We start from the raw sequence: 26,125 nt of genomic DNA, 5'->3' as shown, positions 1-26,125 counted from the left end.
TGCAGCAAGAGCTCTGCTGTGTTCTCAGACCTTAGGAATAAGAAGTTAGGCTCTACCTTAGTCAAATGGTAAGTAGTTAATGCTTACCTCAATTCAGAAACACATGCAAAAATGTCAGAATAAGTAACTTATCTCCCCACTTGTTTAAATATTTCTCAAGTTTGCCAATCTAGGGACAGTCATGGATGACTGGGAACTCTAGGAAGTGGAAAAAATAGTCAAAGACCATATGTCACTTATGTTCTCACTTCTGTGGTCTTTAAAATTTCTACTGAAGTATCACTACCATTTAAAAAAATTACTTTTCATTCATCTGCTAAGCACAGTAGGTATTTGGTTTTAATTAAAGACCTTGGAGGCCGTGGAGACTACAACAGTGCTACTGAGCCCAGAGCGTCTCCTAAAAATGTACAACAGGAAAGACCATTTCCAAAGCATGCAGAGTATTGATGTTGTTTTGTTTCCCGCAGAATTCGCTCCTGCTGGTGGAGAATCTGAATTAAGAGGAGCTTTGCCAGCCCCCTCGGAAGCAGACTGCTGCCCTACCCCACGTGCTTGACCAGGGCAGTTGAAACTGCGGGCGATCAAATATGAAAGACAGTTCTTACTGTGTTAACAGGTTTTTTTCACCCATCTCCTGGTCCAAAGCCCAGTAAAGGCAGTGGACTCCGAGCCAGAGACTGATTTCTTGACAATTAATTTCCAAACTCAGCAGAGTTTTGAAATTTGGGATATTTACTTCTCGCAGGTCATCAGTGGAGCAGGCAGTGCCAAAGGTGACCTTTTAGCAAAGGCGACGAGGTGTTATTACTGGATCTCAACCATGCTTTTCCTGTCGTCTAGTACAAAAAGAAAAATGAAGTTAATTAATTCCATCCTGAGGCCGAAGTACCTAATTTGAGGGGTGGAGGGAGGGGTTATCTGAGGTTCACACTGTGCTTCGGACTTATTAGTTTTTAATACAAGTCTGCCCTAGGGGAAGAAGGAAAATAAAGTTAGTTCACCCAAAAAAGGAAAGACTTGTGAGTGCAGCAGTGGATTGCACCACTTGAGAAACTACTACTTGCATGTCCTGTTTGGGTTTGGTTGCGTTGCTGCTTGAAAGCCGCAGAAGGACCCGACGAGCCTGGCCTGGTTCTCCCTTTGCAGTGCAATGATGCCAATACGAGGGAAATCACAGCACTAAGGCAGGTCCTGGGCACGTGTTTTCAGCAGCGACCAGTCCCACGTGCTCAGCCTGAGCCTGGACCCTAGAGCAGAGGCATTGCCATCTCCTGCTTCCCGGTCTGCTGGCAAGCGGGACTGTACGTGGCTACTGAGATGCTGTTGCAGAGGGATGGGAAACCACTGTTTCTCAGGCACTGGTGGATGTGGCCTCCAGGAATGTGTCTAAACATCTGATGTCCTTTCGGCCTCCATGGTTTGCAGTGTTTTGGGATACTAGAGTGTGGTCCCAGGTGAAGGAGGTGAGCTGCAGCCAGGCGTCCTCAAGCACAGCATCGCCGCTGCCTCTCTGCTTTGCCACCATGTCCCAGGCTCTTCCAAAGTAGCCTCCGGAGACTGACAATTAAGAGTAAACGCATCCCTTCTTGTTGACCACAGGATGCTTTGTGCAGCTAGATTAATAAAGATGAATTGTGCAGCTTTTAAAGTCGAGAGCTCCTGGTAACTGAGCTGTAAGGTATAGGTCTATGTCTGGGGGCCAAACCGGTGACCCCAAGAGTTTGAGAACATGGAGCTGTCTCTCTGGATGATGCAAGTGCTTTAGTGTGCGATGCTCTGGGCTGGTGATAGTTACTTTATGTTGGCTAAACAGAACTGAAAAAAAAACAAGAAGAGCAAAAGGCATCCCTTCTGCGGGCTGGCTGCTCTGTTGCTGGCAGCCCTGAAGGTGTGTTTTCAGGGAGCCTGGTACATGGGAGTGAAGAACGTGCCCCAGTTAATATTAGAGCTGAACCAGGCCCTCCCCATGAAGAAACGTGCCCACTGTGGTTGCTGCAAACAATTTCAGCAGTGTTTCAATCCCACAGAGCCCGAAGAAACTGCACTAAAGAGCATTTAGCAGGGAGCTCTTGGGTATTGCCACTGCAGAGCTGACACAAGGAGTGCCCGAGGAGGAGCAAAAATCTGCATTTCAATACTGCTGGTGTGAAGCAGGGGCAGTTCAGTTGCTGGAGAGCATTTTGTTTAATTTCTTCCTCCAAAATGATTGCTCGTGTGATGTGTGGGTATTGGGTGATGGTTCTGGAGTGGAGCTGTCGTATTTACCAGGAACTGGGGAGCCCACAGTAGGGAAGGGATGGGGATGAGGCAGCTGCATGACTCTGAATGCCAAGAGGGGAGAGCTTACAGCTGCCTAGGAAGCCCTGATAAGCTTAGGAGGCATCAGAGGAGCCTGGCTGAGGATCAGGACTGATGGACGGAGCTGCAGGCAGGCATGGCCGCGGGGCAGGTGCGGAGGAAGACCTGCGGTACCCGGCAGTGGGGAGGGATGCTCGGGAACGGCGTGGAGCGCCGGCCCCAGGCTCACCCGTGGGCTGGGGAAACAGCGTGGCTGAGGGATGGAGCCGGTCGAGCGGCTGCTGCCTGTTCCTTGCGTTGCTCCCGACGGGCTGCACAGAGCCACATCGTCTCCCGGCTGCAAATGTTTCTTCCATGACTCAGCGTTGCGCTCTGATCCCGAGATACGTGTTTTGCCAGGCACTGTCAGTCCCCCCCTCAGCCCCTTGTCAGAGACCACGGTTTTATTTATGTGCATGTGGTGACATGTTATCATTTGTGATTTCACGACAGCATCCTGTTCTCTGTATGACACCGCTTTCATTTCCCTACCCATCCTTCGTTTATCAGGTCTTTAGCGCTTACTGGCAAGTGACACTGCTTCCCCCTTCCACGCCTGCAGTTCCCGGGGGATTTCTGTAGAGTTCACTCGGCGACAGGTAAATTACCGCCTCCACCTCCAGCAGCAGCTTCACTTTGTTTTCTGTTGAGCTGTATTCCACCTTGCTTTAGAAACCGCTTTCTAGTCAGGCACAGACACGTGTCTGCAAACATGCATGCATGCAGGCATATATGTAGGTTATATGTGTGTGCATGTGTGCACATGTGTATTCTATAGAAATTATTTCATGAAATTATGGCAAGTAGGTATATAACTGCATGTGAGCTTGCAGAAAGCTTGCCAAAAAAAGGGGGCTGTGTGTGTGAATCAGCCAGCTTCAGAGGCTGTTCTAAACTGGATTTATTTATCCCTCAAAATGTCATCGCACAGGTCACGTCTTATCATGACCTGTTTGAAAGGAAATCCAAATACATTGTACCATGTTATAAACCTAATTTCAAATTGTGTTGAAGCTTTTTGTCAACAAACATGGACATGTTAGGCTCAAACGAATTAAAATGAAACTCTGCAACACGTTGTGTTTAGTTCTTGGTGAGATCTGGTCTCGATGTGAAAAGGAACAATGTTTTTACTGTGACTCCCGTGTTGGAAGGAGGAGGAATTGCAGACAAGAGCAGTGCGAGCTCTTCCATGGCTCAGCCAGCAGATGTCACGTTTGGTTATCGCTGGCGAGGCATTGATCGCAACGCTGCCGTCTTGCAGCTGCAGGTGGAAGGCTAGGGATGGGTGCAGGAGAACTGGGTGAAATGTGTAGCATACTCCATGGCATAAACTTATATTAGTTTAAGTGTTAACTGGGATGTTGGTTTACTGGTTCAAAGCAGACCCTTCTGTACCTGGAATGGGAACCTCTTAAAACATTTGGGATGGGCAGAGTACATATACATTTAAATTTGTGCTCCTATTAGACATTTGAAAGTTCAGTCTGATTCCCAAATCATTCCTTCCCTGCAAGTTGCAATATATTAGCAAATCTTTATATCCCTTGGGAAGAGACTTTTACTGGAAAGTGTGGGAGAGTGTCATCCCCTAGTTCATGGTGTTGACAGCAGCAGGTCATCTGTTCCTGCAGTAAAGAATTCCCTAGAAGAGCAGCGTCATCCACCTACTTTGTGGGGATTATTTACTCTTAATGCTTGCACTTGATTAGCTTTAGTACTACTCTGCGCTTAAATGCCTCTTCAGCTGCTCAGCCAAACTGTCGTTTTATGGCTTAGACTGTCCTTTCCTGGAAACCCAAGCCCAAAGGTCTTCCTGTGGGAAAACTGCTTTCGGTGGGGCAGGAGCCCCAGCTTATGGTCTGGTGCTCTGGGCTCTGGTTCGGGCTTTGCTTTGCAGCCTGCTCTGCCTCGTCCCTGTCTGACCAGCAGGTATCAGTGTTGATTTTCTCATACAAGGATAAATGACTATGTCAGAATTTACCTAGGTCTCACAGGTGGGGCTACAGGTACAGGCTGTAGAACTGCGACTCTCAGGCTCTGTATGTTTCGTGTATGTGTCTGTACTCCAGACAACACCAGTCCTTGGAAGTCCCTCTTTAGGAGGACTACGGGAAGGCCACGTCTGCACTATTTGCTGTCAATCCTCAAGTTTCAGCCAGGCAATATCTTAGTGATGCTGTGCAGATGGAACCTGCAATGTAATAGTGCAAATAGAAAGATTTGAGGCTCTACAGAAAATTCCAAATGAAAATTACCATCCAAAAGTAAGTGATGTGAGGGTGATGGCAGTTGCAAGCAGGGCAAGAGGGGATCTGTAGCTGCGTAGCTGGAGAAAGGAATAAGCCAAACTTTTAGTTTGGTTAGAGCTAGACTGCTATGGAAAAAAAAAGCACTGTTAACTTCTGGTGTGAAGCTGGTAGCATATGAAATACAGACTATTGAAGAGGACTGTAGGTGGAGCCTCTAAATGGTGTAATGGAGCAGAGGACCCACAGACAGCCACAGTGGGGACTGACCTGCGAAGCACAATGAGCTCTCAATAAGGAGGGACCTTGTTTTACTAAAGCTGTTATGAAAGTTGGGGAGAACAAGGGCGGGCAGGTGGTTCTGGCACCTGACCAGGTGGAGTTTCCAAAAGGACTGAGGCTGCATGAAAACAGATGTTCACCTCTAGGAGCAGTTTTGGCCAAAAAATCATAGGGAGAGACTTTTGCAAATGTTGAAACACATTCCTTTGTGCTGTTCGTCCTGAACTGCTTCTGTGTCAGCCACCTTCCAGCCTGGATTGCAATGGATGGGCACAGGCAGTAGGGCCAGTGATGGTGGAAAGTCCAAAACTGGGATGCGAAGAGCTGGAAGGTGTGGGATTACAGGGAGGCTGGACGTGATGGGGATGCTTTGGCTGCAGGACTGGGACTGTGTTGGGAGGAGGAGCAGATCTAGAAGACATATGCTTCTTTTCACATATGCAAATAAAGACCAAAGTATCTTCTCTTTCTTATTGAAAATCCTTCATAAAATATATATCCTGTAATAAAGCAGAGCACAGTAATGGGCAGCATTTTTCATAAACTCTGTGTCTCCCAGTATTTTATACAGTTAAATATTTTGTTTTGCTTAGGATTTATAGTCTTCATGCATTTTAAAGATAGAAAGGTCTGGAGCTGAATTTGCCAAAAGGGGAAGCATTTGTAAATCTCTGATTTTATTTTATTTTTCCCTAAACGTTTATAGCTCCTGTTATAAAGTGCAAGACACCCTGATCATCGCTTATACTGAACTCCTTGTCATGATAAGCTAAAGTGCATATGTGCTACCAATATGGAACAGAGATGGCAAAGATGCTGCATTCGTAAACCATCTAACGCCAAGCAAATTAGCAGAAATAGATATGAAGATAAGGGGAACATAAACAGACAACGCAAGGAAATGATTCCTTTAGTGCTCTGTCTGCGTGTCTACTAAAGCTGTCACTGTTACTGGTGCTGTGCCTGCACAGTTACTACTGTTTGTTTCTGCATGACAAGCCAGCATAAACACTAACCCGGTATTCTGCAACTCCATCTGGGGTATGTAGTCAGCTGCTATAATTAGGGAGAGAATGTCGTTGTTCAGTTTATTGCCATTGCTTGAAATCAGTGGGTTGTGTTTGCACTCATTACAATTTAAATTTGCAGTGCATGGTTTTGATTTCTTACGTTACTTTGGAAACCAGGTACTGGCAACTGAAATGAAACAGTTCCTTTAGAAGATTACTTTATTTTCCTGAGTTTCTGAGGGATAAATGAGTGAGTGATCTGAAAAGAACCACAGGAAGATCTCCTGTGCTTGGTCAAGGAGTTTCTCTAATAGGTACCAGTTCAGGACCCATTTGAGTAAGTGCATCAGTCCACTTCTGTTCAGGACAGTACTTCAGCATTTGCTGAGATCCCAGTGGTGCGATGGCATGTAACATGAATTTAACGGTAAGCAGCTGAAGTGGCTTTTCTGTTTATTTGCTTGTTTTCCGTGAATCAGTTCCATATTGTGTTTCATACCATTTTTGACCTTACAGTCGTAGAGAGTTTGTAGATAATATTTTGGATGTACTGCCTGGAGGAATTCAAATGCTGCACAGCAGATGCTAATGACTGCAAAAGGGCTCTGAGTGAGAGGGGCTGTTACTGGGGAAGAGCACTGCATTTGTTCTGCAACACTGGGACCGGTGACAGATGATGCTTGTTCCTCTTTCTGATCCAGACCCAGATTCGTTATGAAATAAGTAATTACCGAAACTGGGCTCGTAACTTGATGACTGTTATCCATCAGAAAATAATGATGTTTTAACACTGTCTGCTGTAGTTTGCCCTTTAATGCTGGTGAGTTGCTGTCACCTCTTCCATACATCAGAAAAACATGCATGTCTGCTTATGGTTTGGTCAGCTGTTGCACATTAAATGAAAAACTAATTATTGTTTAGAAACATGGATAAATGCATCATATCAGTTATATTCAAAGAAGCTGTACCTTCTTGTGCGTTAGTGAGTGCCTGAGGAAGTCCTGCTGTAACCCATGCCGCGCTGGCAAGTATTTCTGTAAATCAAGAGCAGAAGTGATTAGGGCTCAGAGGCGATGGCAGTGCCAGAGCTGTTGTGGCAGTTTTGCAAACTGCTTTGTGCCCTGTTCTCCTGCTCAAACTCAGGGATACTCCCGTTTGTCATGGGGAGTCTTCACGCTAGAAAGGAAGAAAGAGGCAGCGCACCTTGACTACCTCATTTATGAGGGCGGTTGCGATGCTGTAGCCTGCGGCAGAACTTCTCGTCCTGGGGAAGTGTTCCCAGCCGACTCTGAGCCTTTTCAGAGAGTCCCATCCCTGGGCCGGCTTTGCTCCGAGGAGGTTTGCATGGAAGGAGAAGGGTGTTCCCACTGCCCCCTCCCCAGGGAAACAACTTGCTCCTTCACTTCTGCAGAGTGCGCTGCATTCCTTTTCTCCCAAATCCCACTTTTTTTCCACGAAACATTCCCCCAGGGACTATTTCCCTCCTGGCCAGGCCTGGGTGCATTTCAGTGGGGTTTGGGCTGAGCAATGCAGCCCATCCCTGTGGCGCACGTGTTTGAGAGTGCACCTAGGAGAAATGCAACCTGTCGCCAGCAAAACAGAACACAAACTTCAGGTAAAACCCTTTTAGGGATGTATTTTCCAAATTCGCCATTGTTAAATATATTTTTCTGCGGGCTTTCTCCACTTGCTAGACAATGAATAGTTTTCTTCCTCGTATAAGAAGCTGTACGATGCCCTGCCTACCGCTTGTCCGCAGGTGCGTGGTGCCGACTAGCAGAGCGGTGCTGGCCTGTCCGCAGTGGTGCTTATTCCTGAGATGCTGAGACCTGATGGTGAGCGCAGGGAAATGCTCCACTGGACTGCAGCAGCCTCCACGCTCTGCCTGAGTTCAGAACAGATTTGCCAGCCACCACGGTGGTTTCTCCTGCCTGTGCACATCAGTGGAGCAGCCACGCCGCTTTCGGGACAGACGCTGTCTCATATGAAGCTGGCTCAGATAACTACTACTGTCTGCAGGCAGTAAGCATTTTTTTTCCTATGAATATACCTGTTTAAGTTGTCCCTAGCTAGCTATCCACTATTTGAAGTACTCTTCAACTAAGTTCTCGTGCTCAATACATCTTAGAAGTGGGTATAACTTTGTCCCACCCAGAAGACACATTAGTGTTTGGGAACTGCTACTCAGAAAGGACCTCAGGACATACGTTCCTTTGTGCCACACTAATTAATCACAGTCATGTCCTCAGATCAATATTTCTTGGGATATGGTATCAGATCTCCCTGAAGTCCTATTTCAGACTTTCATAGAAATTAATATGTAGCCAATTTTAACTACAGTGACAGAGGACAGAGAGGGGGACTCTCTTATAAAGCCCATGGCTGCTGCCCTGGAAGAGGGTCTGTGGGTTGGATGTTCCCCTGGCTGCTGATCTGCTGGGCATTAAGTAGAGATGCAGAAAATGCACCGATAATGCCCAATTAAAAAAAGCTTTTTGGCCCCTTGAAATTAAAGGTGCAAGAGGGAAAAATTGCTGCTCACTGCCAATAATCACGGACTTCTGCAGTATTTCTACAATTCAGGAGCTTCAGCAGGGCAGGGATGCGCTTGTGAATCCAGATGAATGGGAGCAGAGAATTGGGTGCTGGGTTTTTTTTCTTCCCCCTGTGCTAACCTGAGGAGGGAGATAGCTAAAATCCTGAACAACTCCTGTGTGCCCAGGAGTACAGTTAGCCATAATTGCTAATTGTAGGCTTCATATGTAGATGCATTCAGGTTGATGGAACAACGGCGACAAATGCAGCAGGATGTGTAATTGTGCTGGTCATGCTGGGTGGCCTCTGCAAGCATGCCGGGGAGGAATTCACACTTCATTTTAGCAGTGTAGTCTTCAAACACAAATATTTGCTCTGTCTGGTTATGCATTTTTGTCTTGTGCAGGGGCCAGCCCAGCTGAGCAAAACTGAGCTCAGTATTACCTCTCCTTACGCTGCTCGCACCCTTCCCATGTGCACAATCCCAACCTTCTTTACTCTGCACATGCTACATATTCAGAAGGTGAAAAAAATAAATGTTTTGTTAGTGATAGAAAGGAAAACAAACAATACACTCCACATCAAACTGTGTCATGTATCCTCTCCTTGGCAGAGCCCCAAGCATCACAGTTACTCGGACTCCAGCAGCGCGAGCACAGAGGGAGGGATTAATTAAAACTAGTACATGTTAATGGAGCTCTAAACCTAAGTTCAGATTGCCTTAACAGACACAAAAAATATCATGGCATTAAACTCTCCTCCCTTGGGACCTGCTGGCGCGGCACGTTGGTGGGAGGTTGCCCCTTCCAGGGATTCAGTGCTCCTGGATCCATAGAAGCTGCCCGCAGAAGCTGCCCTGCCTTCACCCTGCCTTCGCCCCTCGACCGATGGCTGCAGCATGCCGAGAAGAGTTTCACCATTTTCCCTTATACAGCTGAATAGGCGCAGACCTGGGGTCCCTCCCAGCGCACCAAAATCCCCTTTGATGGACAACCGAGGAGCGGCCAGTTGGTCACCGCTACCTCCAGTTAGCTGAAGCCTCCCAAGGTTTGGTCGCGGGGGCAGGCTGAGCTCTGCCTGCCCATCCTGAAATGTTTTAATAAATCCTTGAAGGCTGCAAAAGCTGAAGGGAGTCAGAGGAAGGCCATTTTTTCTGCCTGTGCTTAAAAGGGGCAAATGATGGGAGCCAGGGAAATGTTTCCTGTACTCGTGTCTCATAGCTCCCGCGCCTCCAAAGGCAACGTCTGCTTTTTGTGTACTCTAAACCATTGCCCAGCTTTCTTGTATTTCTGAAGTTAGCAAGTTAAGGTCTTAATGTTGTGTTGTTAAATTTTCAGCATCTCCATTCACACCAGAAATCTCTTCTGTTCAGAGGGATTTAGAATAATTCAACTTCATGGATCCTCATTATTTCTCAAAAGGTGACTGTGTTGTTCAAGTGCCCATATTGTGACAAGCACCTAATTATGGATCCTTTCTGTAGACCCCCAGAGATGCCATTATGTCCACCTGCAGTAGAAGGGGGAAGATTACAATTTGCATTCAGCATGAGCTTTTCTTTATTATTTCCACTGCACGTAAATAGGGAAAACTAATCTTATCGACCACTGATCCTCTTTTCATTTATCTTACATTTCATTTTTTTTTTAAACAGCAGTTTTGCTTTGCTGCTTTTCCTCAGAGTATTGTTGTTTGCTATTTCAGCACTAGTGTATCTGCTCTACTCCAGTCTAATTGAATGTGCACCTTCGTTGGGCAATTGGCAAAAATATCTTGCCTAAAAGGGCTTTTCATCCTTTGAAAAGAAAAGCGTGGCTGGAGGGGATGACACACCCAAAGATAAAAGCTTGATCAATAACTACAAGATTGGTATATATTCACATGATTTTTCCTTTGTCCCTTTTCATTTTTATTTTTTTTTAATGCACTTTTCTCTCTTCTCGCTACCTTTCTGGTGATTGAAATTCTCAGCCTTCCAGGTCAAAATGTCTCCCCATCCATCTCTATTTACATCTGTAGGCAAGAATAGTTTTGAGGAGAAAATACCTAAATACAGTGTGCATTTTGGCACAAGCTCCTAATATCTGAATTAAAGGAGGTGAGTAATGAATGCATACCGCTCTCACAGGTCAACATGAGCAGGCAGACCACGTCTTCCCATGAGGTTGTCCTGTGTTTATCATTGCATTTCATAATTACTCCCACTGACAAAATCCCTGCAGAAATAGAAGGACAAAGGTGTGCTTTGGGAGGTGGAAAGACCTCATTCTGCTTCTGTTTTTCTCTAATGACAAGTCTCTTTTAGACCTTCACAGGAGGATAACATCTGCAAATGTTTTGATTTCCCATGTTTCATCTCCTTTTTTTGCATAATTCAAGTGACAAAATGTAATGTTTAACCCAGCAGACCCTGGTTTGTGTTTGCCCCCATACTGTTTCTAATAACATTAAGCTCAAAGCATAGAAACTCCAGAGAAAGGAGACAGAGCTGGGCAGGGCAAGGATGTTCCACGAAGAATCATAGGATTATACAATGGTTTGTGTTGGAATGGACCTTCAAAGGCCATCTAGTCCAACCCCCCTGCCATGGGCAGGGACACCTTCCACTAGACCAGGTTGCTCAGAGCCCCATCCAGCCTGACCTTGGATGTTTCCAGGGATGGGGCATCGACCACCTCTCTGGGCAACCAGGGCCAGGGTTTCACCACCCTCGTTGTAAAACATTTCTTCCTTACATCTAGTCCTAATCTACCCTTTTTTAGTTTAAAACCATTACCCCTTGTCCTATCGCAACAGGCTCTGCTAAAAAGTCTCTCCCCATCTTTCCTGCAGGCCCCCTTTAGGTACTGGAAGGCTGCTGTAAGGTCTCCCTGGAGCCTTCTCTTCTCCAGGCTGAACAACCCCAGCTCTCTCAGCCTGTCCTCATAGGAGAGGTGCTCCAGCCCTCTGATCATTTTTGTGGCCCTCGTCTGGACTCGCTCCAACAGGTCCATGTCCTCCTTACATTGGGGACCCCAGAGCTGGACGCAGTGCTGCAGGGGGGTCTCACCAGAGCGGAGCAGAGGGGCAGAATCCCCTCCCTTGACCTGCTGGTCACGCTGCTTTGGATGCAGCCCAGGATATGGTTGGCTTTCTGGACTGCAAGCGCACATTGTTGGTTTCATCCACCAGTACCCCCCAAGTCCTTCTCCACAGAGCTGCTCTCATATGTTTTTATTTTATTTATTTTTTTATTTTTAATTTTTTTGGTGAGTCTTTGACTTGGGTTTTTATTCCTGTTGTATCAGTTAGGGCAAAAGCTGGTGGTTAACAACACTTCCTACAAATCCAGCTGTTAAAACTTGTTTCAAGTCAATCCAACCCTTTTTGCTTTAAGAAACAGAAGCAATGCTGCGTTGTTGGTATGACATGCTAAAAAAAGATCAATGCAAAATGAGTTAAAAATAGAAAACTGATTTATGTCTCTGACACATACTGGTGTGTGCTCTAACGTTGTTTGACTTTCCTTTAGGACAAATCCACTGAGATTTTTGGGGGGTATGTTGGAACTGCATATTCCAGTGAAGTTCCCTCAAAGGTTTTTGCGGACACCACTGTCCCTACCACATCTGCTTGTAGCCTTTATGGGCTCAGTTTATTTGCCTGCACAGAGGTGCCTGGTGGTACATGAGATGCTCTAGGATGGTGTATGCAGCTCCAGCTATGGCTCTAGCAGGTCCTGGGTCCCTTATAGCTCTTGTGTCATATTTCCCACCCAGTCTAGATGGCTCGGCTACCCTACTGCATCTCAGATGCCACTGCATGCCCATGGTTTGGCAAGCCACTCTGTGTCATTTTTGCTATTATAGACACATCACTCTTTATGGGATACTCTAGAGGCCAAAGGTATTTTGCATGTAAAGGTGTCACTAGTATTCATGTGTTTAAGTCAAAGGAACTCAGATTTAGTGAATTCAGGCAGTGTTTTCTCATGTGTTTGGGAAATAATCCTCAGGTTTTTCATATTTATAAAGGATGAAGGCTATAATAAGCTTCTGGTGAAACACCCGTGTACCCAACATGCACTGTGAGATGTCATTTCCCTCTGTTGTGCAAATCGGTATGTTCAGCTAAATAATGTACTGTGATATTGTGCACATCTGTGGTGTTACAAAGGATGACTTGTGTGCATTTTCACTTGGGAAGTTGGAGAGGAGAAGGTCTGATGAAAGCAGCAGTCACTTGAAATATCCATCTTGTATTTCCAGCTCACGGATGTCATTTGGTGTTATTTGTGCCAGGTATCGCAGCTGTCACTGAGTCTTTCTCTGCTCAGTGTAGTGCAGATTGGTTTGATATTTCTATTTATAGTCAGCTGGGCCATGAAAAATTAGTGCAGAGGCATGTTACATCGCTCCAGCTTGCCTTTGATAGGAGCTCAGTTAATTTTTCCCCTCCCACGCCCACACCTGGGCCACAGGTGCCACTGAGGAGTGAGTTGACGATAAAGGCAAACCATTGCCACGAATCCTTTAAAAAAGTGGATGGAGGCAAATAATTCCAAAATGTGTTTCTGGAAGAAGATATTTAACAAAACGACTCAGAACAGAGGGGAAGAGGGCGGTTGCAGGCTGGATCTCAGCACTTGGCTCCAAAACTGGCTGCCTGATCATTCTGTGGTTTCTTTGTTTTCCCCCTTTTTATTCCTGTCTCCTACAGGCAAAGCCTACGCTCCCGAGTTCTACTACGACACCTACAACCCCCTGTGGCAGAACAGACCCCGTGTGTACTCCTACAGTCTCCAGTGGACTCAGATGAACCCCGACGCTGTGGACCGCATCCTTGCCTATCGCTTAGGGATTAGGCAGGTGAGGAAGAATATCTGTTTGTGCAGGACATGCCTTTTAAATCTGCTGACCTCTGTGAGGACTGCTGGGCCTGTATTTTATTTTATTTTTTAAGTTAAATTTTATTTTATTTCATTAATTTTAAAACTTATTTTACTTTACTTATTTTTGTCCTCCCTCTTTTCGTCTTTTGTGAGTCAGAGGTGTTTCTTCTCCCTCTGGAAGGTTTGCTGCCATCTTGCAGAAGTAGTCCTCTGCTGCTTGCAGATCCTGGAAACTAATTTGCACTTTTGTAGTATGAAACGCAGAGATTAAAGAGCTGTTCCTCAGAGGGTTTGCAAAGGCTGTGGCTCAAGATATGCTAGAAAGATTACATGAAAGACACTTGCAGTGAAATTAAACTTTTTTTATCTCCCTGTATGTATCTATATATCTTTTATTAGATCTTCCATGTTAATAGATAAATATAGGGATAGCTGTAGCATTCCTATGGAAACACATGGTGATCCTTGAGAACTGAGACATCGTTCTCGACCACATTAAAGCCGATCACAATGTGTCTTCACAGAATCACTACGAACTTTTCAATGGGAATTGGCACTGTTAAGGAAGCGTGGGATCAACCCACTTGCAGAGGAATCGTTAAATTAACACATTCATCCCCATTAATTTTCCCTTTAACAATTTTAGAAAAATATCATCTGTCTTCTTTGAAGGTTATTGCTACAAAGCTTGAGTTTTAATAGTCAACTAAAGTGAGAGAACCAATCTGTGCATTGCTTAAACTCTCGTTAAATGTCAACACCTCTGCTTACTCCCCTGCACAGGGCAAAGTGATCTTTGTTTGCACTTGCACTTTCCTACAGCAAAGCCCATACAAAATCTCACGATTTTATGCTCTAAAGCCAGAAAATTGTTGTGCCATAACACTTGTTTGTGATCCTGTCTAGAGTCTGTCCATGCTCAGGACATGGTTTAGTGGGCATGGTGGTGTTGGGTTGACGGTTGGACTCGATGATCTTAAAGGTCTTTTCCAACCTAAATGATTCCATGATCCTATGATTCACGTCAAACACTACAAGTGACACTGACAGCTTGGGTTTTGGCATTGCTCGGCTTTCTCAAGGAAAAATACATGGTTTGAAAATAACGCTCCTTGCTATGAACACCTCCTTGGCCACCATGTCCACCTCCAAGTCCTATCTTACCAGTTGGGCTGCCAGCCTTGGTCTGCACTGGCAGAGGCGTGCACTGGCAGAGAAGGCTGTGCCGTGCCATGCCATGCCATGCCATGCCATTCTGTGCCGTGCCGTGCCTGGTTGGGATGGCAGGGCTCCCACCACCCCAGGTCCTGGTGACATGCCCCCGACTCTCGCTCCCAACCTGGACGTGCTGCAATCAGATGAAGACGTTTTGCCGCTTACTCGTGAGAATCCATCTGATATTGGTTTGGTCTTGTTTTACACTCTCTCATTGAGCTTGCTTTTCTTTAAGTAGTACCACAACTGATTGATTTAGAAAGTATATGTTTGGTTATTCAATGCCTGAAATAATAGTTTGTGCAGGGAGAAAGAGATAGGGGATTAAGACAGATTCTTGAAGACATATATTTTTGAAAATGTGAGTGCAGAAAGTATTTTGTTGTCCTGCAGATCTCCTACTGGGATGAGCTTTGTAAGCTGCAAAATAAATATACAATTTGAGCATGTTATTTATGCTGAGGGGATGGGTTTTTTTGCTTCTAGAATTTCCGTGGTAGTTGTGGAATTGACCGGGACACATCCAGGGAAGGGCTTTGATACCTGGAGGGTGCTGGCTCTCCTTCACTCAGAGTTTGTCTCTGCCTGAATCTAACTAATTTGAAATGAAAATCGGTGACTTTTAATACATGTTTATGTAACTGTTTGCATCACTGGGCACAAATCAGTTCCGTTATTCCCAGTACCCAAGAGGAATTATTAAATTTAAAAAAGAATTTGCTGAGGTAAAAGAATATATAATGAAATTAATTGCATTAGGATTTTTAGCTTCTTTTTTTCCATTTCATTTTAATTTACTTTTAATTACCTATTTATATAATTATCTAGAGTTACTATACTCTAATTTCCTTGACAACACTCTGTCAGGCTAATCAAAATATTTTCCTTTCGTCTATCTGAAGCCACATTTAAAACATGGGTGATTTAGAACCTAGTGAGCCATCCGGACACACTCGTCCATTATTGCAGTAATTCCCTCTGAAACAAGGGTGATAATTAAACTTCTTTTTTTTTTTTGACACCTACTGGGACTGGCTACCAGCAGATTGCCTTCTGAACTGTTTGTATTTAGATAGTTTATTTGACTTAGCAATGTGGTTTTTACTGGGTTTTGCTATGGTTTTTATTTAACAGTAAAAGGGGGGATGAGCATCCTTCGGGAGTGGCAGAAAGCACCGCTCATGGCTGTGCAAAGTTCATCGCAGAAACAGGGCAGGAGGGTTTCCAGGTCGAAGCGAGGGTCCGAGCTAGCGAGCAGCCTGCAACCCAACATGCTGCTGTTGTAAAAAGTGACTGCTCTTCATCTTTGTTTTCATCTTCTAATGCACTGCAGAATGCTGCCAGTGGGCTATGTAGTGGGTCAGTGTGCTGGTATCTGCTTCTGATTTGATTAACACCATTACCTTTATCTGATCAGTAAATTGCTTTTGTATTAAGAATGCTAAAATCAGAGCAAGCGTCTCTTCCCCTTTACCTGACCTGTACATTGCTGCTTCACGTGAGACAGAATCCAGGGAATATTTTGAGAATATTTAGTTGATAGCAGGTTTAGGCTTACTGAATTTTCTGTGGAATAGTTGAAGTCTGTAATATTGACAATATTTTTAATGAAATTTTATAAACCCAAGAGTTTCTTATGAGACTCAGAGTGGTTTAGCTGCTTTTCTGTATTTGCCAGGTGGCTGTAGAAAGCAACACAAAGGTTGTGCTTAATAATGAAACTTCTAAAGGGCAAAGGAGCCTGATAATAGAACGTAGAAGATCAGGGATTTTCCTTAAAGACAAATTGTTCTGCTAGGAGTAATTACATTATACAGTGTTATAACAACAGGAAAGTATCTCCACTGGGTGACATATAGTGAGATTGTAGAGCTGGAGATGTCTCTGCCTTGACCAGCTCAGGCAAGCAGTTTTGAAAAGTTTTGCTGGCAACAGAAACTACTGGAGAGAAAAATCCAGTGCCAGAGATATAGTGCAGGCAGACGGAACAGGGATGCTGGAGCAAAGGAGCTGTGCCATGCTGAGGTGGGTGTATGTGATGAAAATAATTCAGTTCTCTTTCTGTAGAGGTCCAAGCAGGAGGTACGAGCTAGTTCACCGTGGATGCCAGGAGAGGCTGTTGCACTATCAGGACCTTCAGGATTCTGTGGTTGCTTTGTAACATCGAAAACAAATGGTTTAAGAACAAAACTAATGAATTTAAGAAGTTAATTGAAAATCTGTAAGAATCACTGCATTTATATGTATGTTATCTATATGTCTTTCCTTAAGATCATTTTATAGCTCTCCCCCCACTCCTTTATTTAAAGCTACAAACTGCACGTACAGCACACTGATGGTGAGCAGAAGTTTGTTCAGTCGAGTTTGTCCTGCTGGCATGGTAGTGTGTGATGGATGCTCCCTCCTGGGAGAATCAGGGAGGAACAGGAATTATTTAGAGCACTTTGCTTTCCGCTTAAGCCCAGACACTCCTGTTGTTGCCTTTTGGGGATTCATTCTGTGCTTACCGTTATTTTTTAACAAGCCTAGGCTCTTGTCTGTGTTTCTAGTTGACGCAGCACATGGAGAGTGGCTTCCCGGTGCTGGGTTTTAATTGGCTTTGAGGATGCTGAGCTGCAGTATCTGCCAAGCCTGCTGTGATGGAGCATCTAGCCACCAAGCAGTCTGTATGGCTGTGCTCCTCTTTAATTGAACAGTGACAAATAACTGTTTTAAAAAATGAGGCGCTAACTAAATGGCCATAGAGTTTACTTGTTGAGTGAGTCTAAAAGCTGCTGTTCATGTGCTTTGATAGCGCTCAGAGCCCTCAAGCATGTCTTGAGGAGATGGCACAGCTCTGCAGTATGCATCCAGGCCCCATCCCTCCAAGGAGTTATTAAGGACGTGGTCTTGTCCTCATGGAAATTTTGGGGTTGTTCACTTAGAAGAAAAAGTATTTACTTGATGAGAGATAATAGCAAGGGACCTGGTCTGATTTGCAGTTCTTGTAAGACCAGTCTAGATAATTTTGGCAGGGTAAAAGGGACTTGAAGTTGTTGGTCCCTTTCCTGAAAGAAGGAAAGCCCTTGAGGACAATGGATTCAGTCTATGGACAGTCCTGCTGCCAACCTTTGGCAAAAAGAAAGACTCAGAAGGTGGCAGAGAAACACTGCAATGTATATAATAGCTATTTCTCTTGGGCCACCGGATCCAAAAGAAGGAGAGATTAAAGTATTCCTTTCATTGCCATGCATTCTACTGCATGTTGCCCACATTTAGAGAGCACAACAGTGGTGAACAACTATTTAGGTACATCTGGGCATGGCATGTGCAAGCACATCTGCCATCTGAGTTCCACGTGCCAAAGAAGGAAAAGAAAGAATTGAGCCCATCTGTTTTTCTCCCCCTGCCCCCCCGCCAGTTTTCATGAGCTTTTTCCAGGCTGGCAATGAGAGGACACATTCCTGGTCCAAGAGCAGCACATCGTTCTAGTACCTCAGAGCATCAGTAGCAATTTTCCCACTGCTGAAGGGAAAGTCTGAATAGACATCTGAGCAGAAAAATAAGAGATGTGTGGAGCCAAAACAAAGGTCCATTTGAAAAACTCGTTTGTGGTTACCACAGTCTTGTACGGCAGAGTAAGTTTGAAATTAGGGACACAGCTAGTGCAGGGTGTAGTCAAGAGGAATAGGTACGAGTCTACAGTTGCTTCTTGGCAGAAAATGGGGGCATACATTTCATGCTTGAAGATACAGACCTGAAAGCAGAGGAAGAACAAATGAAGTTAATTAACTTCAGCAATCCTGAGCCAGTCATGGAGGGGTTCTACAGCTTCTTCTGCAGGACCATGTCCATGCAGCAAGTATGCAGCCTTTACCTAGCAGAGCAAGTCCAGTTACCTCCTGGACCCCTAAAGGGTCCACATTGTCTGTTGCACTGACCAAAAAGTGGAGCTTGGTTTAATGACATATCAGGGAAGCCAAGAAAGTCAAAAAGGGAGAGGGAAGGTCCTGTCAGGTGAAGAGCGAGTCACAAGAATAGAGGGGTGTCATTTTTCTGCCTATAGAGTGAAAATGGAAATCGTTATTTAGTGAAGTATTTAGAATGAAAGTCAGTTATGAGAAATTTATTTATTTTAGCACACTCAAGGCCCCCACCTGATGGGTAATAATTCTCCAGATGTTCCTTCTATCGGGATCACGGTGCTGTCATCACACAACCTACTGCAAAGGGAAAGATGTTTGCAAGCTGGGTATTTTCATTTGCTTTACTATAGAGCATGTAAAATAGCTATACATCAAAATACATACAAAAATTGTATTCGGAACCATTCAAAAATAATTACATCTGTAGTAATGGATTTCAGAGGAGGAAGTAAGAGAGTTGAAAATTCACATGTGTATTGGAATATTTCTAATGTTGTTTTCATGAAAAATTTTAAGCCTTCTACAAAGGGATATAAGCTGTCCCCGAGATTTCATGGTGTGCATTTCTTTTTGGAAGTCTAAACAAGGCTTTGCTTTTTTTGTGTTACGTCTGCACTTGTGAAATGAGGCAGAGAGTTTGGCAAAAAAAATGAGTGCAACATGCAAAGGCACGTTTCTTATTGATTTTCTTGGGTTTGGTAAATTGAATTAGAGAAGCAATGGTTCTGTTTTACAATTTTCAGTTTGCAATACTGGTACCTCCTATGCTTATTCTTCATAGGACTGGGGCTTCATTTTCAAAATAGCAAGCTGAGGGCTGTCATTTGAGATTTGTACCAAGGTCTTTTAATTGCCATTTAAAAATGGTTACATCTCCCAATCTTCAGATAGATTAGGCAAATGCTTATGTATAATTCTGAAAAAATATTCTACTGAATTCTTAAGAAATTCAGAGGTAACAGTTATACACATAAATACATCTCTTTCTGTCAGGTCCTGACGTTCTGACTTTGATCCCAAAGATGCTCCCGACTGTAACCACTCTCCCTGGTCTGGGAGTTGAGCCGTGCGGCTCCAGCGTAGCTTGTTTTGGAGGCTGTGGGCTGTATTTTCTAGAGATGCAAACAGAAAACATCCCAGGCAGAGCTGTGCCCATTCGCACTACCACAAAATGCGGACTGTAAAACTAAACTCCTTTCTTCACAAAAATTTACAGGCAAAATCTAACATATTCATTTGATCCAAGCAATTACTGCCTGCTGGGACTGCCTTGGTTTGGATTTTGTTATATAAGCATAAACTCCTGCTATTTCATTACTAATTTTAATACCTAATTCATATGAACATTTTAGTCTGGTTTCTTAAGGAAACAAGACACGCAAGAATGTCCTAAAGTTACTGCCTGTGATTTCTAAACCCAGCTCTTCATTTTGGTCAGATCTGATTGGGAAGAGAGGTGCAGCAGGCAAGGAGGGTCCCACCAGTGTTGTGAAAGCATGTGGACCGCTCAAGGAGAGAGATGTATTATAGAAAAAAATTGAAGGGTAGGATCACATTAATCAAAAAGAAAAAAACTTGGACCTGGGGCAGACTGTATGAATTCCCTAGCTTCATAGCAAGCTCTGCGGACTCCCCCTCCTGGGATATCTTGCATTTGGGCAATATCTAATCTTTCTCTTCAGGGTGTCTCAGACACATCTATACATTTCTCTGTGTACGTTACAGGAGCCAGAGATCTCTATTGCCAAGTCCTCTGCTTGAAGCAGTGACGGTGATGGAACCTGAGGCTTTCTTTGCACATTTCCCTTCAGTGAAAAAAAATACAGACTTATTTGTACTTAGGAGCATATGCTTTCACCCAACACTGCCAAAATCAAGTCCCATGCTGTAGCCTCAGCCTGTGCATGGTGGTCACACTCAGCTTTCATTTATTCTGTCTCAGCAGAAAAATCTGCAATATGAATTGATTACTGCTGACAAATGCAGTGTATCAGTCAAACTTCAGGAAAGACGCAGGAGAAAATGGAGTGAACTGAAGAGCAATTTAGTGAGTGAAATTACTCAAGCTGGAGGAATTTGTTTTAGTAAACGAGTTATTTTCTTTTCACTACATTTAGACCCTTGTGGTAGGGTTGAGACTCCCATTCCTGGTGCACCTGTGCGTGCAGCCAGAGCGTGGGGTAGAGTGCCTGAATTGCACGACTCATCAACATCCAAACAAGGATGTGCTTTTCTTTAAATTGTCCAGCCGTCTGCGGGCACCCCTCCAGCAGAAGCTGGGCCCCTGATGAAAACGTGCTCCACTTAACAGTACAAACAGCAGAACGGCAGATAAGGTGGGATGTGTGTTTTCGTGACTGCTTTTTCACCCTGCTGCTCTGCGTAGTTGTCCAATGAATGCAAACAGCAGGCAGTCTGGATTTCGATGCTGATCAGATCCAAGTCTAAAATGAAAAATATGATTGCCTAGAAATATTTTTCATTACTCTGCCTTACTCTTTATATAAATTCCTGTAATGCAAGACTGTTTAAAAAAAAAAATCTGTAAATGACAACAATGGTTTTCTTGTTAGTGTTGATTTCATATGATGTCATACAATTGTTCAGAAATGTTAAAGGATTTGCAAAAATGAAAACTAACAGAGAAACAAAGCAATGCAACTTTGAAAACTGAAGATCTACATAAAAATTCTGGTATATATCCTTAGGAAAACACATGACATATAAGAGTTGTGTGTCTGGCATGCAGCATGCTTTTTGTCGTAGTAAAATATAGCGTAAATAAATACTTGAAAAGGCCTTTGAGCATTACGGAAACTTAATTCTGATGAAGGATGCATCCTTTTTAGTGAAGATCATTTCTGAGCAGCATCAATGCCTAAGAATGATAAATAAATTGCATAGTATATTCTAAGTAGTCTGTTAAAATACGTTAGGATATCAGGATAAAACTTAGCAATAGCTGCACTTTCTCAAGGTGTAGGTCCATTATCCCAGAGTTTATCGGCACCCTAGACAAGCCATGGGTGCTGAAGGAGAGGTGCAGCCCAAAGAGGAATGGAGGTGGAAGGTGTCTGAGGCAAAGGTTGTCCCTCAACTGTGCCATTTTGGGACCCCTCATGTACCATTCCTCCCTGAACCGGTTGAGTTCCCTTTGCACCGTTTGCACTTTTGAGCTTCATATCATCCCATGTCGGAGAGTTCACCGCTGCCGCTGCCCCTTGCATGGAAAGTGAGCATCTGCCCTGGCACACGGCGTTCACGCACACAGAAGTGGCTTGAAGAACGCTATTCCTGACACCATCAAGTGTCCCAAAATTAAATAATGTCAGAATAGAGCTGTTTGTCCCGCTGAACAAATACTGCTCACTGAATGAGCTTCGCCTCTTTCCCCGTGACTGTTCCATATGTGTCCTTACATCTTCTTTGTTCTCTCACGTTGCAGACCTGTTCTAAAGACAGATTTGCTGCGTTCTTCCTGCACCAGTAGGATACATCCGTGCCTTAGTTCATGGGCTGTAATGAACTTATTTTCACAGCATTCCTCTGAGATAGTTTTATGAAAGTGAAACACAGAGAAAGGTCAGAAATATTCACTGCTAGTCAGGCTCGCTTTGGGAAAGGGATTTTACCTCTGCGTATTTAAAGGCAGCATCAAGATTCACCCTTAAAGACGCTTCACCTGAAATCTGGACGTCCCATGTCACCGAGAACAGATGCTGTCACTCTCATTCTGGACCTTTTTGTGCAGTGTTTCCCCTCATCACCGTCCCGAGACATCTCTCCATTTCCATAGGCTTTGCATCTGGTGTCATGGCCAAGTTATCTTCAAATTCAGTGCTGCGGCCAGGTGACAGGAGGGCAGCAGCAGCTCTCAGCAGAATTAAAGAGCATGGCAAAAGAGCTTAGACTCCAAGGGCTAACAAACTCAAACAAGAACATGGAGCTTCACTGCAGAATACTTCATGGTGAAAAAAGTCCAGTTACTGGTTTTTCTGTCAGCCAAGTGTTGAGTATTTGCTGTATTTCTGGTCTTTGGTAACAAATGGAAGTGGTCTTGTGTGGCAAAGAAAGCTGTCACATCCCTTAGCATCACCCCTCTGCACTGGGATGAGCAATTCTGGCAACCTGTAAAGGGAGTATTTATCTTCTGAGCTTCTTGACCTGTTTCTAAGGCCGCTCAGGTTGAATAAGTATCTGCACATCTAGATGGTGCATGAACTGAAACTATTAAATCTGTTTGAGGTCCGCCTGGATTTTCCCTAGCGCTGTTAATGAGTGTATTTACAAAATGAGTGCTGCAGATCTTCAGATGTAAAAAATAAAAATGAAATTAATTAATTACTTACCAATGATCAAAGCTGAGACTTCACCAGCATTACTCCCTGTGAGCAGCCTTAACGACTGCGTAAGGGAGAGCTGGAGCAGGACAGACCCCAGGGCTGGGAACTCTGCAGACCAGGGCTTCCTCTTGCTGGGAATGTCCTTTGGCTCCTGCCTGCAGCTTTCTGTAAAACAAGCTATTACCTTTGTATAGTCTCACCTTTGTATCGGTCTTAAACTAATAGATTAGGAATCCCAGATGTCTGCTAGACACTTGGGTATCTTTTGCTGGGCATAGTCTCACTGTCTCTCACCATAACTTCTGTCATTACTGAAGCAAATACATGTAATTTAGGAAAAAAATCATTGTAAAAAATACATTTTACAAAAAAGAAAGAAAAAAAAAAGAGCAGTGCCATTATGAAACAAAACCTGTTTCTGTTCCACAGTGATGTACTGTTACTGTCTCTGTTCATCCAGCTGAGGCCAGGAAATATTTCTTTGTTTTTAAGAGTCCTGTGTGAATTTTAGTTGCAGTTTGGAGAGAAGAGCTGATAAATCAGCATTATCCTTTTTTTAATAATGCAGTTAGGTTGGCAATTCCTTGAACACAGGTTTTGCTTGCTCCTAGGTGAGGGTTGTTTGTAGCTAAATCAGAACATACTAGCCAATGTGTACTAAGTACCCGCTTTCGTCAAATAATGTGCATTACAAAAATTATAAATTGTTGGGATGAGAGTGATTTGCTCCTGTAGACAACTGCTTCATCCATTCTTTTGCTGTTAGTGAATTCTTTATTCTCTGAAACATACATATGTTTAAATTGTGTGCAAACCATATTGCCTTTCAATAAGCAAATGAGCACCCTACTGCAATGCATCTGTGTTTTCAAGCTGATTTAAAACATCACATTTACATTTTGAGAACTTCATTAAACATCTAGTGGCTATTTCCTTTCCTCTCGTGCAGCAGTTGTCTTAAGTATTTAAGAAATGGTTTGTTGAAACATTCATATCTGACAGTTGAGCTGTTATTTATTGGCAAAAATTCATTCTTACTTAAAAAGTTAAGCAAAATCAGTATGTTCACTTTCCTTAGAAATGCACTTTGGCATCATGCGCTTGTCTTATCATATCGTTACTCCTTGATCTATTTATGCAGAGACTCATGTAGGTTGCTTAAAATGCAGCCTTGTTTTTCCAGTTCATTTACCAAGACAACCCCTCTTGTTCATAGTATTGACTAAGCAGCGAAGCTCCAGCGTGCCGTGCTTTAAAAGTGTTGGGTTTGTCATCTTGATTGCAGCTACAGTCATTAATTTGTCACTATGTAATTATTTTTTTGAAAAAATATGGTCATTCGTAGATAGCTTTTAGAAATCACAAGAAAATGAGTTGCTTCAGTAGTGACAGGAGTGCATTATCTGTCGTTCGAGATCCATCTGGAGCAGGTTGTAGCATTGTGGGATGCTCACTAAGTCATCACCACTGAAATAATGAAATGTGTCTTGGGATAGATAGGTTCTTGGTCATGGAAATGTAGTTGTTGGTATAAGCATGAAGTGTTTAATTTAAACTTAGGAACTTAATCTTGATGCCACTTTGATAATTATATCTCTCGTTACCCTGATAAAAATAATGGTCTGCCTATTGCAGATAAACCTGCTGCTTAATATGCAAAACCACAGCCGTGCTGTTGGCAGTAGCGTTGCTGGAAGTGCCCAGCTTGCCCGCGACGTGGCTGTGCCGTGTGCTTTGAAGTGTGAGAGTCAGCACCAGCCCAGTTTCCCAATACGTGAACAGTGAATTTGATATGTCACTGAGAAGGAATGAGAAAACTTTTTCTGAAAACTAGCTTTAACGTGGGTTAATAATTGACCCACCTTTTGTGCATGCCTGACAAATTAGGGATTAAAAGTTGAAAAACTCTTTTGGTAGATGTCTAGCAGTAGCAGAAGAGCAGGAGAACCTGCCCCGCTGGGGTTGAGAACAGTGCAGCTCCTGTTTAATCCCACAGACTTTAGTGAATTCATCTGGGAGTCAGCCAATTTTAAAGTCTGAAAATGGATTCTCTTGGATTGTATCACATCTTACCCTTTAAGGAGGAAAAAAAAAAGATACTGACTTGAATGCAGTGTCATCACATTCAAGGTTGTGACTGATCTGAGTCCACAGATTAAAGAAGTGCACATTGTGACCCTTACCAAGAGCAAAATCATGCTGCCTACTTTCAGTCAACGGGTGTTTCCATTAAAATGCAAGCGGAGAGGATGCATCTCCAGTGGGTCAAGCCAAACGTGGCATGGTAGAACCTAACAGGGTTAGGACTTCATGGGTGATGGTAGTGATGAAGATACTCACTGTGCGGTGAGGAGATCAGGGCCACCTGTTACAGCCCTGAATCCATTTTTATTACCAAGTCCCACAAGAAGAAAGATAATTATTTTTAAGAAGGTTTTTATACTTGTCTTCTTAGTAGCGTTGACATTTTTATTAAAACTGTAGGTAACTTTGAAGAAGAGTTCCAAAACAATACAGAAAGCAATAGCCCAAACAGGTGATATTAAGCATCAATATGATAATCAGAAAACATTAGCTTTTTGTTCTGCTCAGGTGAGCTTTGATCCTGGAGCAGAACAGACCTCAACCACAGAGAAGGAAAGGTGGCACTGGGGGTGCTGGGCAGGGTCTGGGAGCAAGCGATTGCCGGTCCTGAAGTGTCGATGGGGAATACGGTCAGCGCAAGGTGCAGCCTCTTGTCGGTGAGTAGACTTAGCCGATGGGTACAACAGTTCATCTATCGCTAATAGCAGACTGGTATTTGCTTTTTTTGATTGAAATCGTGGCGTGAGGATGCATTCAAACTAATCAGCAATAAAACTGGCATGTGCGACACCATCAGAACACCTGTTCTGTATCACAGTGTAGCTCAGGAGACTATAAATCCTCCTGCAGGTAGCATTTATGGAAAAAGCAGTGCAGAGTACAGGGAGTTTCCATTTCTCAGGGTCACTGTTGCACACAGCCTTTCATTTGTAACTATCCTGCTCAACAATCGAATTGAAGGATGAGGACAACCTTATGTGTCTTTCATCATGGTGAACTGCATAGATTTGGTCACCCTCTACTTGCTTCTGAAGGTGCTGAGGTCTGCCAAGACGTTGTCTGCACATAAGGAACATTTTTCTGTCTCATTAGTAGCTCTCTGAAGAATATTCTGACATTAATGTATTTCAGCTTTGGATTTGGATTTGGCTTTGGAATTAGTGACCCAGATTCCTCCAATTTTTTGTATTTCAAAGCATCCTTGTATGTGTCCCCTGGTCAGCCTTTGGAGATGGCCAGCACTCCATTAGTTGCTTTCATTAACCAGTCAATGATAAAGTAGAGTTCAGTT

The 26,125-nt window shown here is 43.8% G+C and overlaps 1 protein-coding gene across 1 annotated transcript in view; it reads left to right on the top strand.

Annotated features, from left to right (window-relative positions):
• MDGA2 (MAM domain containing glycosylphosphatidylinositol anchor 2) overlaps positions 1-26,125 on the top strand; it is a 382,087-nt gene that overhangs the window by 316,451 nt on the left and 39,511 nt on the right. Inside the window, exon 10 of the mRNA XM_069783014.1 lies at positions 13,115-13,263. Coding sequence (XP_069639115.1) covers positions 13,115-13,263 — 149 coding nt within the window. The remainder of the gene's footprint in view (positions 1-13,114; positions 13,264-26,125) is intronic.

This window comes from Haliaeetus albicilla, chromosome 5 (assembly GCF_947461875.1).
Source record: "Haliaeetus albicilla chromosome 5, bHalAlb1.1, whole genome shotgun sequence".
Taxonomy (NCBI): Eukaryota; Metazoa; Chordata; class Aves; order Accipitriformes; family Accipitridae; genus Haliaeetus; species Haliaeetus albicilla.
The sequence above is the reverse complement of the archived record's forward strand: the minus strand, read 5'-3'. Positions and strand labels throughout refer to the sequence as shown.